The 19,926-nt window shown below is 36.7% G+C and overlaps 1 protein-coding gene across 5 annotated transcripts in view; it reads right to left on the bottom strand.

The window, feature by feature from the left end:
• Positions 1-4,295: 4,295 nt before the first annotated feature.
• The window catches only part of LOC133823253 (uncharacterized), a 90,238-nt gene continuing 74,607 nt past the window's right edge, over positions 4,296-19,926 (bottom strand). For all 5 annotated transcript variants that reach the window (XM_062255914.1, XM_062255912.1, XM_062255915.1 and 2 more), the window contains 2 exons: positions 15,647-15,685; positions 4,296-4,805 (listed from right to left, as the gene is read on the bottom strand). In XM_062255914.1, coding sequence (XP_062111898.1) covers positions 4,668-4,805; positions 15,647-15,685 — 177 coding nt within the window. In that variant the 3' untranslated portion in view covers positions 4,296-4,667. The remainder of the gene's footprint in view (positions 4,806-15,646; positions 15,686-19,926) is intronic.

Here is a 19,926-nt window from a genome sequence, read left to right as displayed (position 1 = left end):
CAAGTCAAGTTGAACATTTAAGTTCACCATTTCCAAATCTAGCCAAGCTTGAGGGTGTTCACAATGAAAACCCATATGTGAGGCATATGCCACTCTTTATGGGCGGGAGTCGTTCTTTGACGAGCACATCTCCGCAAAGTCAAGTCGACGACTTTAAATCAAGCACTTCTTGGGAGACAACCCAAGTTTCTAACATTTGCTCTTAGTTCTGTTTTATTATTCTAGTTAATTGCATTTTATTTCTTTTATTGGGTATTATTATTTGTGGCTGGTGGATTTCAGGTTAAAAAAATGGAAGAATAAGCGATAAAAATTGGGCATGGGTGCGATATATTCGCAAAAGTTGCCCAGTATGCTGCAGCATATATTTTAGCAAACTAGGTGAAAAAAATGAAATGGCGATGTTTACCACAGATGGGGTTGATTTGGAATCAAGGAGGCTCATCTTGAGGAAGCTTCAAAGTAGTCAAAAGAGGGAGTTTTTTTCACCCAGTTTCTTGTTTTCTTTTTGTTTTGTTACTTTATTAATTATGTTTTTGTTCCTTGTTATTTGTTTTGTGTTTGTAATTTTTTGTTGTTGTTGTTGTTGTTTTCTTTGAGAGGATTATGTTTTCTTTTAGTGGTGCTTAACTTGGAGCTCAATGTTGAACCAAAAAAAACAAACAAAAATGCATCACATGTCACAAATCCATCACCTTACCTCATGTTTAGTGTTTTAGGCTAATAGTACTTAAGCTTTAATGGAGTTTGAAAAATCTTGATGATAGTATTGATGTTGGGGTTTTATGCCCTAATTAAAACCCAATTTCTTTGTAATGTCATTTTATTATCAATAAAAAGAATAGAAATCATTTTTTGACTTGGTCAATTACTTTGCTCACATGCTTTATTTTCATGATTATTTGTTTAATATAAACTTCTATTAAATCCCAAGCATATAGCTAATCATATATATAGGGACGTAATCACAGTGAAATATAAATATGATTATATGTTCAAACATAAGTTAGTCATAAGATTAGTCAGTGCACAAGATTTACACTGACTTGCCAATCTACAATATGATCTACTTATGCATTGCAGTATTATGTTCTTTCTAGAACATTAGCAAAGTAGATATTGACTGGACTGATATTGATCGGATGTATTTGTTACATCGGACTGGACCGATATTGACAGTAGATAAGATAAGTAAACATACCGTTATTATCTATTCTAGTCATTTCATGTAGTTGACCATAGGTCAATTCAATCTCAATTCTGAGTGGTTAGTATTATAACTGATTGTATTATTTGAGTTCTTTGACTTGTTTGTTACCAGCTTACCCTATATACTAGCCCATACTTACATCTTGGGAACTCGATAGTATAATTGAGTGGGAGTGTTAATCATAGATATGAACATCTATAGCTTCTAATGAAGAAGTAAAACGATGGTTTCCTTTTAGTTCTGTTCTAGGTGCTAAATGATAGAGATCTCATTTCAGTAATTAATATTAGTTTACTAAAATATCATTTACAAGGAATTAAGTGTTTTAATAATAAAACACAATGAGGGCTAAAACGGTATTTTAGTCCCATCTCATTGTAGACAATCTATAGAGGATTGAGTCATAATTATGGTTGTAACAATGGATAACTAATAACGTATCTATATTGGTTATAGAGTGTTCTATGAATTCAAGAGTGCAATTCTGAGTCTTTAGTGAAGTCACGAGGAATTAATAAGTTAGTAAATTTATTTGTTAAATTTATGATAACTTATTGGAGCTTGATTTTATAGGCCCATGGTCACCACTGTACCTTGGATAAATCCATTTAGATGTCTCAATTAATTGATTTAATTATTAATTAGAATTATCAAAGTTGACCATGTCAATTTTGGATAGTTTCACATAGTTATATAGTTTAGAGAAGAAAATAGATTTTAGGGCAGATGTATTAATTAAGATAAATTGGTGTCTAAATTAACAAATAAGTTTAAATCAAGGTTCAAATTATAAATAATTAATTTGATAAAAGATTTAAATAATTATTTAATTAATTGAATCAATAGAAAATATTACAGATCTTGATTTTAAGTCCAATGGGCTTATAATTAAATGAAAATTTTCACGGGGCTAAAACTCATGATAATTTCGACCTAATGGCAAATATTACCAATTATTTTATTGATTTTTTAATTAAAATAAGTGACCTAATTGAGCCTATAAAAGGAATGTTAAGTGAGAGTTGAAAAATGAGATGTACTGTGTGGTGAATCTGAGAAGATAAGAAGATCTATTCTTGATGCTCTAGGTTTTAGAGTCTCTCTACAGCATAAGTCTTTTTCTAAGCCTCAATATTATTTCCTATTCTTCTTTTCTTTGTATCTATCTCATGTGTTGAGAATTTCTCACTCTAGTCTTGGTGATTCTAAGGATACTTTGGAAGACTGTGAAGAAATTTGAAGATCGGTTCAGTTTCATGGTGATACCCTGTGACAGAAAGGATTTAAGCGTTAGAGAAACTGAAGGAATGACTAATATATTCCGTTGTGTATAATGTAAGTGTTCTTATCATTATCTCTGTTTAAATCCAATTGTAGAAACATGTCCTAGGTTTTCTTATATTAATTTGTTTAATATATGATTTACATAAAAATAACACAAGATCTTGTATAAGTTTTCCTAACAATTGATCCCCAATACCATGTACATAGTTTGACCAATAATATCTTGAACCCTTAAAGCCTGGTAGATTTTTGGGAGAGCTTAAGTTTTAGAATTGCTTAATGGGTCCCTTGAGGTGAAATCCTAGACAACACTTAAGCAAGGACATGATTTAGGCCATCTTTAGAACGTTTAAGCCTTTCGAGCCAAACATTATATACTTTTTATCCCGAGTCAACCCCATTGAGCTTAATTGAATCCCTTTCTTTCTTTACTACATGCTAGCCTAGCAATATACACTTCCTTTTACCATACCATTTGATCACCTTGGTTTTTTTTTTTAATATATGTTGAGTGTTGCGTCATGAGGAAGGATGAGAGAGGATGAGAGAGGAGTGTACCTTTGTTGAGTGGTATTTTGGTGAGTGCTTACATTGTTTTCCTTTCTTGTTTTTAATATTGGGGATAATGTTGATTATTAGGTTTGGGGGGAGTTTGTGTCTCATCTTAATGTTTTCTTGCCGTGTATACATGCTTATAATTGAAAAGAAAAAAATGTAAAGTAAAAAATAAAAATAAAAATCATTCAAAGCAAAGAGTGCACCCTAAAAAAAAGAGTTTGAAAATTGTATAAACATAGTTAATAAAGCAAGTTTGGGGTTTAGCTTCTTAGAAAAAAAAAATATTTATGTTTTATTTTGCTTCTTTGTTTCTTTGTTTTTAATAAAGAATAATGGCAAGAGAGATAATCAAAATGTATGTGGTATTATTTTGGGAAGTGAGAGTGAACTCTTACTTTGGTCCTAGGAAGATTAAGGTGCTTTTAGGGTGACTTTAGCCAAAAATGACTTCTTTTAACCATCTTCACCTAAGCCTAACATTACAAGCTTGAAAAAATCATTTTGATCATTGGTTTGGTGTTTGTCTATATTAGTGGAGAGGGAATCATTAAGTCAACTTGTGGAGACAATTATTAGGCTTTAGGATCAAAGTCTAGTTTGTTTTGGGGGAGAATTGAAAATGTTTGGGAAAAACTATGTGCACACTTTAGGGAGAAACACTTGATTCTTGGTTTGATAGCATCATTAGCATTTGAGGAATTTTGTTGAAAGCACTTACAAGAGGCATCATTTCATCATCATCATCATCATTTTCAATCCTCTGATGGTGGTAAACGATACTAAGAACAGGATTCAGTTCCTGTGGATGCTTAAACAACTTCAGTGGAGCCTTAAACAACTTTCGTAGCCTTGATTACTCTATAATTTAGGTCACGTGCCAATTGAAGAAAATACTGACAAAAATCATTGTTTGTCTTTTTCCTAGCGAGAATGAGTCTTGTAAAACAGATCATATTTTGTAAATATTCTTGTGTTATCGTATTAATGTAAAAGAAAATTGGCAACCATATAAATGTTATTTTTTGTCTATATATGAAAGGATCTCTTTTTTAAATTAAGGGATAAAATTTCTCAAATTTCCCCAAATGAAATATTGTCGTTAACAAACAGTGACAAAGTTTATTATCAATAAACGTACTTCAAGTTTCGCCCAAATGGTAAGCAAATCGAAATACTTGTGGGTAATTCTTTTGCCTGCTAAATTCCCAGAGAGCAAGAGACTCGCCAAACAGACCAGATAACATAAAAGAAATGGCCAAATATTTGTATTTGGTTTATTTATATATTTAAAGGGACAACAAAAATAACATTCACCATAGCAAGGTACCAACTCAAGTTGTTAAACTAATATCCAATCATTGAAGCTTTTCCTCTGTTATCTATAGATTAATTTCTTTTACCCATCCAAGCTGAGCATATTTTCTGTAGTCTGTAGTGTATAACTAAACTTCTAAGAGAAATTGCTTCCTACAAGTAGGTCTAAAACTGGTCTTTAAATATTCGTACACCATATCACTTCCCCAAAATAAAAATTAAAAACAGAAATCAGTCGGGAACGGACAAGTAGAGACATTAGACACGAATATACAGTTGACCCAAAAATAATCAATCGAAACTAAGCAGTGCGGATTGCATTCTTGAATCTGTTGAGGTTTTGGGTGAACTTGTCCCTGTTGTTTTGATCTAAGCTTCTGGTTATATCCGCCATAAGTTTGTCAAAGGACACAGAAAGTTGCTGCCGTTGATCCAATGGCTGCACAATGATGATACAAAGAAAGAAACATCAGAAAAAATTTGGGAACAACCAACACGGATGAGAGTCTGGGGGAATAATTTACAGATATTTAAGTCCTCATCAACAATTAGATTATAATTTTTTTTATTAATTTTGGATAAGATGAAAACTATTATTGAAGAATTGAGATACAAAGGACGAAGAGTCCTAAAAGTATATTAGAAAAGGCAAAGCCGACCCCTTGCTAAATCGGGAAAAATAATAAGATTGCTCTTAACATGAAATTTAAACCAATAGATGTAGGCCCTACAATGCTTTCAACTTGAAATTGATTGCATAAGATGAAGTTATCCAATTGAGTATTTTTTAGCTAACAATACATGAGTGTTGCTAAGCTTGACGAAAGCTTCAATTCTTTAATACTCGTTATGCTTTATTATTGTTTATTTGGAATTAGGTTTGTTACAGATTGTAGTCATTTACCTTAATAATAAGGATCCTTACTAGAAGAGGATTCTGATTAGTAGTTCTTCCTAAGTTAAGTTTCCTGGCTTGAATGTGTATATATAGCTAATAATTGTAAAAGAAAGATAATTGCTAAGAGGCTCCACTGGTGTCCAACACCACAAGGAGGTGGCATACTGTTGGTAGTGCAATCTAATACCTAGTCTCACATATTTGAATTTAATAAATATTATGCAGTATCGCTAACCACCCATTGAGTGCCAAATAGCAACACTGTAAAAGAAATATGTATGACATATTCTTTTCTCAACTCTGATTACAAGGTTTATGTTGGCGTGTTCAAAATTTATTGTTAGGCTGTTGGAGTTTTATTACCTTACTGTAGGATAAGTTATTAGTTTGTTATCAAATATATTGTATATATATATATATGATATTCAATCATGATAAATAAAAAAAAAACGAGTGAGAATACGATTAACTCTTATTTTTAAATGCTTCTTTTCTGTAGATATTTTTTCTTCTTGTGTTAATATACTTTTATGGTATCAGAGCTGAGAAAGTATATTTCACAATTGAAGAAAATATGACCCCTACAGGAGTAAGCGAAGGTCAAGTGCCGAAAAAGTCTTCAAACTCAATCCAACCGACCTCCAAAATTATTCAAACTTCTCTCTCGAAAAATATGTTTTCACTTCAAATCTCGTCCTTCAAATTGAATGGATGAAATTTTCTCAAGTGGTCCCGATCGGTTAAATTGGTCATCCGTGGCAAGGGAAAGATTGGCTTCATTGATGGCTCTAAACCTGCTCCAGATATTTCAGATTCTGCCTACACTGATTGGGACATCAACAACTCCATAGTAATGTCGTGGCTTATTAATTCCATGGAGAATTCGATCGCTGAAATTTATCTTCTCTATTCAACAGCAAAAGAAATATGGGATGTCGTGACAGTAGCTTATTCGGACCTAGAAGATGCTTCTCAAATGTTTCAGCTACGTACTCGGTCTCGTAATCTTCGTCAACTAATGTCACTCTGTATTTTAATAATCTCACAAAACTCTAGCAGGAATTAGACTTATTCTCTCCACAAAGCTGGAATGATCCTAAGGATGCTGCTATATATCGTAAGATTCTTAATAAGGAGCGCACCTATGATTTTCTTGCTAGACTAAATGACAGCCTTGACAACGTACGCAGTCGTATTCTTGGCCTCAAAACAATTCCGTCACTCGAAACTTGTCATGCTCCCAACTGTTGTCCAACAAAAGAATGCTTCCTCACCAGAGTCATCAGCATTGGCTGCTCGTAACATTGATAACCGCAACTTAAAAAAAACATCCCAGTTTTGTGATCGTTGTCAACGGCCATATCACACAAAAGCAACCTGTTGGAAGCTTCATGCAAAACTGGCTGATTGGGTTCCTCATCATCTTCGTGGCACTGATAATAAGGGATTACAAGCTTCATCCTCATCTGACTGTAACAGTCCTTTCTCCAAAACTCAGCTTGATCAGCTTAGTAAACTTTTTGCTGGAAATTCAGCTTCGTTAATAGCACAAGGTACATCACTTTCTGCTGTTGCTGCTGCTGCTGCTTCCTCTGATTCTGCTCCTTGGATTGACTCTGGTGCTTCCGATCACATGACGGGTAATCGATCTTTGTTTTCAAATTATTCTCCATACAATGGTAATCATATGGTTAAGATTGCCAATAGTTCATTTACTCATGTGACTGGTAATGGTTCAGTTCATTTTAATCCAGATTTTTCACTACAGAATGTGCTTTATGTACCTGAGTTATCATGTAACCTTCTGTCTATTAGCAAGATAACTACTGATCTCTGCTGTGTTGTCAATTTTTCACCTAGTTTATGTGTTTTTTTGCTTTATGTACCTGAGTTATCATGTAACCTTCTGTCTATTAGCAAGATAACTACTGATCTCTGCTGTGTTGTCAATTTTTCACCTAGTTTATGTGTTTTTCAAGACCAGCTCTCGGGTCGGATGATTGGGAGTGCTAAGGAAGTCTCGGGTCTCTATTATTTTTTGCATAAAAAGTCTACGGATGGAAGCTGCCTTCTTGTGACTGAATCTTCATCCTCTCATAAAAATAAAGTGATGCTTCTTCATTATCAATTAGGCCATCATAGTTTTTCTTATTTATTTCGTATGTTTCCAAAACTTTTTTCCAATAAAGACTCATTTATTTGTGAAATATGTTTACTTGCTAAACATACTCGTGTTTCGTTTCTGTTAGAATAATTAGCTATAAATTAGCTGTAAATTAGCTAGAAGATAGGGTCAATTGTAATTATTTCGTTTCCTATTTTCACTCATACTTTCCTATTTTAGTTTCTCCTAGGTTGTATAAATATATGACATTCACATGAATAAAACATACAATTCCATTCACCATTCTCTACATGGTATCAGAGCAATACTTAGAATTGTGATTCGAAATTCGAAATTAGGGTTCATAAAAAAAAAGATTAGGGTTTGAGTTTAGGGTTCCTTTTTCAGAAACCCTAGTTGGAGTGCGAATTTATTCTCACCGCCCACATAGACGGATTGCCCAGCCGCCAATCTGCAAAACCCCAAAGTCCGGCAGCCAGATTCACCGCGCGTTGGCCCCACGCACCGCCAATTGCCGCCGCCCCGACTCCCATGCGTCGGCACGTGAGGGCGCGTCCAGCCTCTTTCACGCTCCCAGCCCTTCCCCGTCCTCCTTGCATCGGTCTCCGGCGGTTCTTCTCATTTTGTGGTTTGATACTTTTGCCTTCTTCGTGTTTGGGTGTTCATTCTTTGGTGTTCGCTTTCTTCCTTTTCTCTTTCAATTGTTTTTACTTTCGAGATTATGGCAGAGATAAAATCATATTCAAAATTCGAAATCAGTGGTTGTTTCTGATGTGGTTCCCGTGATGTCTAAAATCACGGACCATAAATTGATTGGTTCGAATTATTTGGAATGGAGTAAGACGATTCGACTTTATCTAAGGAGTATTGACAAAGATGATCACTTGACTGACGGTCCTCCCAAAGAAAAAGACGATTCAAGAAAAATATGGCTCCGTGAGGATGCTCGCTTGTTCCTTCAAATTCGAAATTCTATCGATAATGAGGTAATTAGTTTGATTAATCATTGTGAATTGGTTAAAGAACTAATGGATTACTTTGAGTTTTTGTATTCTGGCAAAGACAACATATCTCGCATATATGATGTTTGCAAAGCCTTTTATCGTGCACAGAAACAAGATCAGTCTCTTATGAGTTACTTTATGGCATTTAAAAAAACATATGAAGAGCTTAATGTGTTATTGCCATTTAGTCCTGATGTGAAGGTTCAACAGCGCCAACGAGAGCAGATGGCTATTATGAGTTTTCTTGCAGGACTCTCATCTGAATTTGAATCTGCAAAAAGTCACAAGTTCTCTCTGGTTCTGATGTCTCCTCTTTACAAGATGTGTTTACTCGTGTTCTTCGCACAGAAACTACCTCTTCAGCTCCTCTTAATAGCGCCTTGGTGAGTCGTAACAATTCTGCACCATGGAAAAACTCTACTCCAAGTGGATACAAAGGAGGTAATTCACAAGGACCTGATAATCGAACACCAGATTCCGGGAGCATCATGTGCAACTATTGTAAGAAACCAGGCCACACCAAGTTTGAGTGTAGGAAGTTACAGTTCAAAAATCAGCAAAAACACTGCTAATATTGCAAGCACTAGTGATGCATCTGACAAATCGGTTCTTATTTCTGCTGATGAATTTGCCAAGTTCTCGAGGTATCAGGAATCACTTAAGTCTTCATCTCCTTCTGTCACTGCGATAGCTGATTCATGTAACTCTAATGCATGCCTTCTTTCCACATCCTCAAAATGGGTCATTGATTCTGGTGCCACAGATCGTATGACAGGTAATTCCAGTCTCTTTTCCACTTTTCAGTCTCATAGTCCCACTTCTACTGTTACCTTAGCTGATGGATCACCATCTTCTGTTCTTGGATCTGGCACTGTTGCTCCCACACCTTTGCTCACTTTGTCATCAGTCTTACATTTATCTAATTTGTCCTTTAATTTGCTTTCTGTTAGTCAACTCACTCGTAATCTAAACTGTTCAATCTCATTCTTTCCCGATCATTGTTTGTTTCAAGATCTTATGACGAAGAAGATTATTGGTAAAGGACATGAATCTGGCGACTTGTATGTTCTTGATCCACTTCAACCAGCCTCTATTGCTTGTCCGAGTGTTGCTTCCGCTTTTGAGGCTCATTGTCGTTTGGGTCATCCATCCCTTCCTCTGCTCAAGAAACTCTGTCCCCAATATAGTAAGGTGTCTTCATTAGATTGTAAGTCATGTCAGTTTGCCAAACATCATCGTGTTAGTTTGAGTCCTCGAGTCAATAAACGTGCTAGTGTTCCTTTTGAGTTAGTTCATTCTGATGTTTGGGGTCCTTCTCCTATTTTGTCTCAATCTGGATTAAGGTATTTTGTTACTTTTGTGGATGATTATTCTCGTGTAACTTTGTTATATTTAATGAAAAATCGTTCTGAGTTGTTTTCTATATTTTGTGCTTTTTGTGCTGAGATTCAAAATCAATTTAATGTGTCTGTTCGTACTTTGCGAAGTGATAATGCCAAAGAGTACACATCTGCTCAATTTCAATCTTACATGACCTCTAATAGCATGCTTCATGAAACTTCTTGTGTTGATACTGCACCTCAAAATGGTGTAGCAGAACGTAAAAACAGACATCTTCTTGAAACTGCACGTGCCCTCTTGTTTCAAATGAAAGTTCCTAAACTTTTTTGAGCTGATGCAATTTCCACAGCATGCTTTCTTATTAATCGCATGCCATCCTCTGTACTTAATGGTGAGATCCCATTTAAAATTCTTTTTCCTGGTAAGTCATTGTTTCCAGTTGCCCCTCGTGTATTTGGCAGTGTTTGTTTTGCTCGCGATGTCCGTCCACATGTCACCAAATTAGACCCTAAGTCATTAAAGTGTGTCTTTCTTGGTTATTCTCGTCTTCAGAAAGGGTATAGGTGTTATTGTCCTGATCTCAACAAATATCTTGTTTCTATTGATGTTACTTTTATGGAAAATATACCTTATTTTTCATCTTCACCTACTCCTACTCGTCAGGAGGAGGAGGATGATTTGTTGGTATATTCTGTCACATCCTCTGCGCCTGATACATGTTCTGACGAGTCTCTTGTTCCTTCACCTGCCTCGGTCATAGCTCCCGCAATGCCTACACCTCCACCACCTCCACCACTTCCTAAGCCTCCTATAGTGTACACCAGGCGTCCACCTCCTCCACCTCCCGTTTCATGTCCTGCAGCTGCATCTTCGTCATCAGATTCAGAACTCACAGATGATCTTCCCATTGCACTACGTAAAGGTAAACGCCAATGTACATACCCTATTTCTTCTTTTGTTTCTTATAATCATCTCTCCTCTTCTTCTTGCTCTTTTATTGCTTCTCTTGATTCTATCACTATTCCTAAAACTGTTCGTGAAGCAATGTCTCATTCTGGCTGGCTTGCTGCAATGATAGAAGAGATGAATGCTTTAGTTGCAAATGGTACTTGGAACTTGGTTGATTTGCCTTCAGGAAAACGGGCCATAGGGTGCACTTGGGTGTTTACGGTTAAAGTCAATCCGGATGGAACAATTGCTCGCTTAAAGGCCCGTCTTGTTGCCAAGGATTATGCTCAAACTTATGGAGTGGACTATTGTGATACTTTTTCTCCTGTTGCTAAACTCACCTCTATTCAACTGTTCATTTCCATGGCAGCTACTCATCATTGGCCTTTGCATCAGCTTGATATTAAAAATGTTTTTCTTCATGGAGATCTTGAGGAAGAAGTATATATGGAGCAACCTCCTAGGTTTGTTGCTCAGGGGGAGTTAGGCCGAGTTTGTCGTCTTCGCAAGTCTTTATATGGTTTGAAACAGAGTCCTCATGCTTGGTCTGGTAAATTTAGTCAGGCTGTTGAGAAATTTGGTTTGTTGAAAAGTAAGTCAGATCATTCTGTGTTCTATAAAAGATCAACTGCTGGTATCATTTTGTTAGTTGTGTATGTGGATGACATCGTTATTACTGGAAATGATACTGAAGGCATCTCTTCCCTTAAATCATTCCTTCATACCCAATTTCACACGAAAGATTTGGGGGTGCTCAAGTATTTCTTGGGAGTTGAAGTCACTCGGAGTAAACAAGGTATTTTTCTGTCTCAAAAGAAGTATGTACTTGATTTGTTAACTGAGACAGGAAAATTGGGAGCAAAACCTTGTAGTGCTCCAATGAATCCAGCTGTGCGTCTGACACGTGATGGGGAACCATTTGAAGATCCTGAGAAATATCGCAGATTAGTTAGAAAGCTGAATTATCATATTGTGACTCGTCCAGTTATTGCATTCTCAGTTAGTGTTGTCAGTCAGTTTATGTCATCTCCAACAATTCATCATTGGACAGCCTTAGAGCAAATTTTGTGTTACTTGAAAAGAGCACCCGGAAGAGGTATTGTTTACAAGGATCATGGGCACACCCAGATGGAGTGTTTCTCAGATGCAGATTGGGCTGGTTCCAAGGTGGATAGACGATCCACTTCAGGTTATTGTGTCTTTGTTGGAGGTAATTTGGTCTCTTGGAAGAGTAAGAAACAAAATGTTGTGTCCAGATCCAGTGCTGAATCAGAATATAGGGCTATGGCACAATCTGTGTGTGAGATAATGTGGATATATCAGCTTTTGACTGAAGTAGGATTTCAGACTTCAGTGCCAACAAAATTATGGTGTGATAATCAAGCTGCTCTTCATATTGCCTCAAATCCTGTGTTTCATGAGCAAACTAAGCACATTGAGATTGATTGTCATTTTGTTCGTGAGAAAATTCAATAAGGCTTTATCTCTACAGGATATGTGAAAACTGGAGAACAATTAGGAGACATTTTTACGAAGGCTTTGAATGGGGTGCGGGTTGATTATCTTTGTAACAAGCTGGGCATAATTAACATCTATGCTCCAGCTTGAGGGGGAGTGTTAGAATAATTAGCTATAAATTAGCTGTAAATTGGCTAGAAGATAGGGTCAATTGTAATTATTTCGTTTCCTATTTTCTCTCATACTTTCCTATTTTAGTTTCTCCTAGGTTGTATAAATATGACATTCACATGAATAAAACATACAATTCTATTCACCATTCTCTACAGTTTCCAATGCAACCTTATAAACCTTCTAGGCCTTTCTCACTCATTCACAATGATTTATGGGGCCCCTCTCAGGTCTCATCAGTTTCTAATAAAAAATTGTTTGTTTCATTTATTGATGATCATACTCGTGTGTGTTGGGTGTATTTACTTCGTGAGAAAAATGAAGTGGCAAGTGTTTTTGAAATTTTTTTGCCATGATTGAAACACAATATGAAACAAAAATTCAATTCTTACGAAATGATAATGGGACAAAATATTTTAACTCTGTTCTTGAGCCATTTCTCTTAAAAAATGGTATCCTTCATCAGAGTTCATGTGTCAACACCCCTCAACAAAACGGGGTGGCTGAACGAAAAAATCGTCATCTTTTAGAGGTCACGAGAGCTCTTTTATTTGGGGCTAATGTCCCAAAACGTTTTTGGGGTGATACTCTTTTAACAGCTTGTTTCTTGATTAATCGCATGCCCTCGAAAGTTCTTAAATTTCAAACTCCTTTACAAAGTTTGCAAATTTCTTTTCCAAACAACAGATTTTTTTCAAAGATTGATCTTTGGGTATTTGGCTGCTCTGTATTTGTTCACATTCATACTCAAAATCGTGGTAAACTTGAACCCCGCTCTCACAAATGTGTTTTTCTTGGCTATTCATCTCTTCAAAAAGGATATCGTTGTTTTTCTATTGAACAAAATAAATATTTCATTTCAAAAGATGTCACTTTTTTGGAAAATCAACCATTTTTCTCAAAAATTCAATCTCAGGGGGGAGCATTTAGGTGATCTAAATTTTCCTGGTCAAGTTACAAACTCTCAGGTAAATTCAAACTGGGAAAATTCCACCTGGGAATATTTTTGGCACTCAAATTCGCCTCACATATCTCCAGCTCCAGCACCTCAAATATTAGTTCCATCACCTCCAATGCCTCCAGCTCCAACACCTCAAATACCGGTTTCCCAGTACCTCAAAATTCTCAACCGATTTCTAATTTCATCCTAGGAAAATCTCCACTGACAAACTCAGAAAAACCACCTCAGTCTACCCCGATAACACCTTTTCCTCTCACTTATACCAGACAACTGCTTATGCAAAAAGATAATACTGTCGAGCAACCTACACACCAAGAGTCAGATACGGGAACAGGTAATGATTTACATGTAAATGAAATTGAAAATGAAATTGATCTTCCAATTGCTCTAAGAAAAGGAACTCGTAGCTGTACTCGGCATTCTATTTCTAAGTTTGTTGGCTACTCTCATCTTTCTAAACAAATGCAGGCTTTGGTTACTAATTTATCAGCTACTGAAATTCCTGCCAATGTTGAAGAAGCTTACAAAAATAGCAATTGGAAACAAGCTGTCCTTGAAGAAATGAAAGCATTAGATAAGAACAATACTTGGGAGGTAGTCGGTCAGCCATGTGGAGTAGTTCCTATTGGGTGCAGATAGGTTTTCACAGTGAAATATAAGGAAGATGGTTCGATTGAACGCTACAAGGCCAAGTTAGTGGCGAAGGGTTACACACAAACCTATGGAATAGATTACCAAGACACTTTTGCACCTGTGGCAAAAGCTAATACAATCCATGTGTTATTATCTCTTGCTGCCAATTTCAACTGGCCTCTTCAACAATTAGATGTAAAAAATGCCTTCTTGAATGGTGACTTAGAAGAAGAAGTGTACATGGAATTACCACCAGGTTTTGACTCAGAAAGGAGGAATGGGAAGGTATGCCGTCTTAAAAGGTCATTATATGGGTTAAAACAATCTCCTCGTGCTTGGTTTGAGAGATTTACCAAGGCAATTCGAAAACATGGTTACAAACAAACACAATCAGCTCATACACTTTTCTATAAATCGAGTAATGGGAAAATATCGATATTAATAGTGTATGTTGATGATATAATTGTTACAGGAGATGATAGTGCTGAAATCATCAGAATAAAACAAAAACTTGCTTAAGATTTTGATATGAAAGATTTAGGGAATCTTCAGTATTTTCTTAAGATGGAAGTTGTTCGAAATAAGGATGGAATCTCTGTGTCGCAACGAAAATATGTTTTGGATCTTCTAAAAACAACTGGAATGTTGGGATGTAAACCTGTAGAAACACTTATGGATGCTAATGTGAAGCTCAGTAATGACAACACTGATGATCAGCCAGTTGATAAAGGACAATACCAGAGGTTAGTAGGTAAACTCATCTACCTATCTCATACAAGACCAGATATTGCTTTTGCAGTAAGTTGTGTAAGCCAGTTTATGCATGCCCCATCTCAAAGACATCTTGATGTTGTGTACCGAATCCTCAAGTACTTGAAAGGCACACCTGGATGAGGGTTATTATTTAAAAGATGGGAAAGCAGAGAAGTAGAAGTTTATGTTGATGCTGATTGGGCAGGCTCTCCTATTGATCGGCGTTCAACTTCAGGTTATTGTTCTTATGTATTTGGTAATCTTGTGACTTGGAGGAGTAAGAAACAAACAGTGGTAGCTAGAAGTAGTGTTGAAGCTGAACTTAGAGCTACATCTCTTGGTATTTGTGAAGCTCTTTGGTTAAAATGAAGAGTTAAAGGTTCAAGTGAAATTTCCGCTGCAAGTCTACTGTGATAATAAAGTTGCAATCTCCATAGCTCACAATCCAATCCATCATGATCGCACCAAGCATGTTGAAGTGGATCGACATTTTATTAATGAAAAAATTGATGCGGGAACAATAAATATATCTTATGTACCTACTTCTAAGCAAACAACCGATGTTCTAACAAAAGCATTATTCAAACCAATGTTTGAAAATATGATAGACAAGCTTGGATTGTTCAATGTGTACTATCCAGCTTGAGGGGGAGTGTTGACGTGTTCAAAATTTATTGTTAGGCTGTTAGAGTTTTATTACCTTATTTGTAGGATAAGTTGTTAGTTGGTTGTCAGATATATTGTATATATATATATATATGATATTCAGTCATGATAAATAAATAAAAACAAGAGAGAATACGTTTAACTCTTATTTTTAAATACTTCTTTGCTGTAGATATTTTTTCTTCTTGTTTAATATACTTTTAGTTTATAATGTCCAGATAAATTGCGGAGTTCAAACTGTGCCATATTGCTTAACAGAAACCGAAAACCCCACCAAAAAACAAGAAAATAATTTATGGATATATGAGAGGATTAAACTTACATGTGACGCCAAAATTTGACTCTTTATAGTTGTGAACATCTGCAGAAAATCATATTCAACACAGTTAAAATACAGACAAGTATATATGGTTATCCCAAAAAAATATTTGGTGCAATTAAAATAAAAGAGAAATATCAATGCTGAATATGGGTGGAAAAGGAGCAGCGTGGGAGACTAGTGAGTAGTGAACATCATTTTGAGAATACCATTACCATGAACAATTTGCCATTATTGTTCATGACTAGAAATATAATTAACAGCTACAGGTACATATTTCAAGGGTCAACCCTAGTTTACAATACCACTGAATCAGAAAGGAATCACAGTTATCTAACTTGGAAATGTATGATTATTTATTTGCTTCTAAACTTCACATTGTTCGATTCCATCTAAAGTGAAGATGATTATGTTATATAATGTTCCAGCAACTCCAAGTCATTCAGCTTAAAGAGTTTTCTTGATGAATATATCAGTACATTAGGAATCAAATGTCTTCTACCATTGAATTAGAATACTAAAGACATTGAATCTCTTGCAAAAAAAAATTGAGTGGCTTTGTGGTATGCTCTCTTGACTCTCCTCCTTTGAGAGAATGTGAACCATGCAGTGCACTAGGTTCCATGGCCCTCCTGGCCATGGAAGATTCGCCAAGAGAATGCACCTTGACCCCACTGGTCTTGGGAAGAAAAATGCTCATAACCCCACTGGTTATGGACAAATATGTGGTTCTGTTTCTGTCAATTTCAGGGGCGATAACTGGTACTGGAGTTTCAGAACTGAGCACAAGGCTTTCATGTTAACGTTAACTAATAATGGGGGCTTGGTCAGAATCTGTGAGAGAACAAGAATGACAAGGTACGAGATTATAGTCACTATTGATGCAGCAGCATGGTTAACAGACGCAATAGCAGAGTCGCAGAGTTGCAGAAGATCAGTGATTTACAAAGGCAGAATTTCAAACGATCATTCAAGAACAATTCAACGAGTTTGATGGTAGAGTGCTTCAAGAACAGCAGAGGGGAGTTCGTTAAAGTATCTACGCTACATCAAAAGATCTTAAGGACAGTGATCATTCCGGGGGAGCGACATTCAACAGGATGGAAGGAACTGAAGGAGTGTTTGAACAGATTAGTTGGCAAAAGGAAGAACACAATAAGGGAGGTACCTCAAGTGTCAAGCGAATCAGAGACAAGAAAAATAGAAGAGAAGGCCAATTCCAAACTGACATAGGCAAGTGTAGTAAAGACAGCAGCAGATGAGGTACAGCCGGTTGAAAAGAGGGCCCTTTGAAAACAAAACTGGGCTAGTGTGGTGAAGAAAACAACAGGAAACAAACACAACAAGGGAGGGTGGGAACATTATCCAGCATTCAATTTCGGACTTCCTAAGATCAATAAAAAATTCCACACATCAGGATCAAAAGGGCAGCCTTTTTCAGATTACCTGAAAGCAAACAACAATAACAAACAGTGGAGCCAAGCCGTACTAGTGTATAGGCTGGATAATTTCGTCCCATGGGAAGCTATACAGTATGGAACAATAGACAAGTTAGGAAAGAAGTATGAGATCAGTGCCTTGTATGATGATAGAGCTGTTTTATGGAGTAATAGTGAGGAAAGGAGGAAATTGGAGAAGATGGGAACGTTAAAACTGACTACAGTAACCACGGTGAGATTGGCTCCATGGAATAATGAAAATCAATTTACGAATAAGTGTTTGGAATGTCACTATGGGTGGATTGGAGTAGAAGGCATTCCTTTGAACATGTGGAACATGAAGGCATTTAGAAAAATTGGGTCCATATGTGGACTCATCGACGTGGACAAAGATACTGCTGAGATGAAAAAAAATTCATTCCGGAGGTTTTTTCACTTCCATGGGAGGGATCGACTTACAAACTCAACAATCGGAGTTATAGATTCCACGGAGTCTGCGATTCGGTTTGGTTTAGAGATACGCATCTGAGCAAAACTCAGGCCACCAGTGGCGAGGAAGATGATCAGAATGGAGAGGAGCAGACTCTTGGCATTCCAAGTTGTCCATTGGGCAATATAGAAGAACCAATAGATGTGGAGGATAGAGACTTGGGAACGGTGGCTTCCATTAAGAAGAATAATAGTTGGGGAATGGAAAAGGACAATGGCAACAACCATTGAGCACTGGAACCAAGATATCTCTCAAGCGTGAAGATTATACGGTTTGCATTAATAGGGTATTTAAAAGAATTCATGGCAGCATCCTCTATGGTTAGAACATAGTTCCTTTAAAAAGGAATTTGAAAATTGGTGGAAGAATGTACGAGCAGTAGGTTGGCCAAGGTACAAATTTATAGAGGTTGAAACAAGTTAAAGGAAAAGTCAAATAATGGAGTCATAAGGAATTTGGAAGTAAACGCTTCCTAAAACAAGCATTAGAGAGGCGAATCACAGAGCTTGACAGGATGGAGGAGAGGGGCAATTGGAATTCACAGTTGGTGGAAGAAAAAAGTAGAATTGAAAAAGAATGGCAGCAAATTTCTTTTGAATAGGAAAGAGGACTCTGGTTGAAATCGAGATGCAAATGGGCCAAAGAAAGGATGCAAATTCAAAGCATTTTCATAGTCTGCTAAGCGCCAGGAAAGCTAAGAATTTCATATCTAGAATTGAGAAAGATGATGGGTCAATACTTGTCAGAGATGATGATATAGTGAGCGAAATCGCTACCTTTTATTCCATCCTATATAAATCCTCTAAAAGACCAGGCTTAGACATTGAAGGAATTGACTGGAAGAAAATACTAGATTATTTAGCAGAGTATCTCGAGAGACCCTTTGAGAAGGAAATTAAACAGGCAGTGTTTGAATGTAATGGGGACAAAGCGCCAGGTCCAAATGGTTTCACAACGATAGTGTACCAAGTTAAATGGGAAGTATTGAAGGAAGACTTGATGAAGGTGTTCAGAAGGATCTCAGAAGATGGAATCATTCAAGTATGAATGAAACATACATCTGCCTCATACCCAAAAAGTTAAACAGCTGCAAGATGAAAGATTATAGGCCCATCGATTTAATTACTAGCCTGTACAAGATTATCTCCAAGGTATTGTCCCTCAGGTTACGGGGGATTCTTGCCGACACAATATCAGAAACCCAGGCCGCTTTTGTGGAAGACAGGCAGATATTAGACTCGCTCTTGGTGGCTAATGAGGCCGTGGAGGAACACAGAAGGGAAGAAGTGGATTGGTATTCAAAATAGATTTGGAGAAAGCTTATGACTATGTTGAGTGGGACTTCCTAGAGTTGGTATTAGTAAAAAAGGGATTCGGACAGAAATGGAGATGGATGAGGTTGTTTGTCCTCTGTTTCCTACTGTCTTTATAAATGGGAGACCTAGAGGGAAGTTTTATGGAACCAAGGGCCTAAGGCAAGGAGATCCCTTATTCCCCTTCTTGTTCACTATTGTGGTGGATGTATTAGGAAGAATTCAATGGATACGGTTGGGAAGGAGAGGGTCATAGTAAGCATCTCCAATTTGCAGATGATATGGTTTTCTTCATGAGAGACGAGAATTCAATTCAAAATCTGCTGGATATTTTAAAGGTCTTTTGCGCTCTGTCTGGGATGAAAATAAACTTGCACAAAAGCCAATTACTTGGTTTGAATATGGATGTGGAGTCAATTGAATCTTTGGCTCACGCTATTGGTTGTGAAGAGGGTCAATTGCCTCTTAAATATCTGGGCTTACCCTTAGGTGGAAATCCTAAGAAGTGAGCGTTCTAGGAGCCAGTTGTGGCCAAATGTGCCAGCAGGCTTGATGGGTGGAAGAATGCTTATATGTCTAGAGAGGGTAGATTGACTTTAATTCAATCTGTCATTTCATCTTTGCCAACATACTATCTTTCATTGTTTAGAGCGCCAAAAAACGTTACAAACACTTTAGAGAAAATGATGAGTGATTTCTTTTGGGAAGGAGGTGACTTGTTGGGTTCAGAACACCCGGTGGCCTAGAAAACGATGTGTAGGCCTAGATTCCAAGGTGGTTTGGGTATAGGTCACTTGGAGTTGAGAAATAGAGCTTTTCTCATGAAATGGTTGTGGAGATTCCCATTGGAAGACAAGAATCTCTGTGGCATAAAGTGATAAAAAGTAGATATGGGGCTCCTGATAATTTCTGTGATTCCAAAAAAGGGGAAAGAATGTTATATAAAGGTCCGTGGAAGAGTATTGCAGCACTATATGACAATTTTCTAAGATTGGTTCATTTCAAGGTTGGTAATGGTGAGAGGATCAAATTTTGGGAGGA

This window comes from Humulus lupulus, chromosome 3 (assembly GCF_963169125.1).
Source record: "Humulus lupulus chromosome 3, drHumLupu1.1, whole genome shotgun sequence".
In the NCBI taxonomy this organism is placed as follows: Eukaryota; Viridiplantae; Streptophyta; class Magnoliopsida; order Rosales; family Cannabaceae; genus Humulus; species Humulus lupulus.
This window is presented reverse-complemented; position numbering and strand designations above follow the sequence as displayed.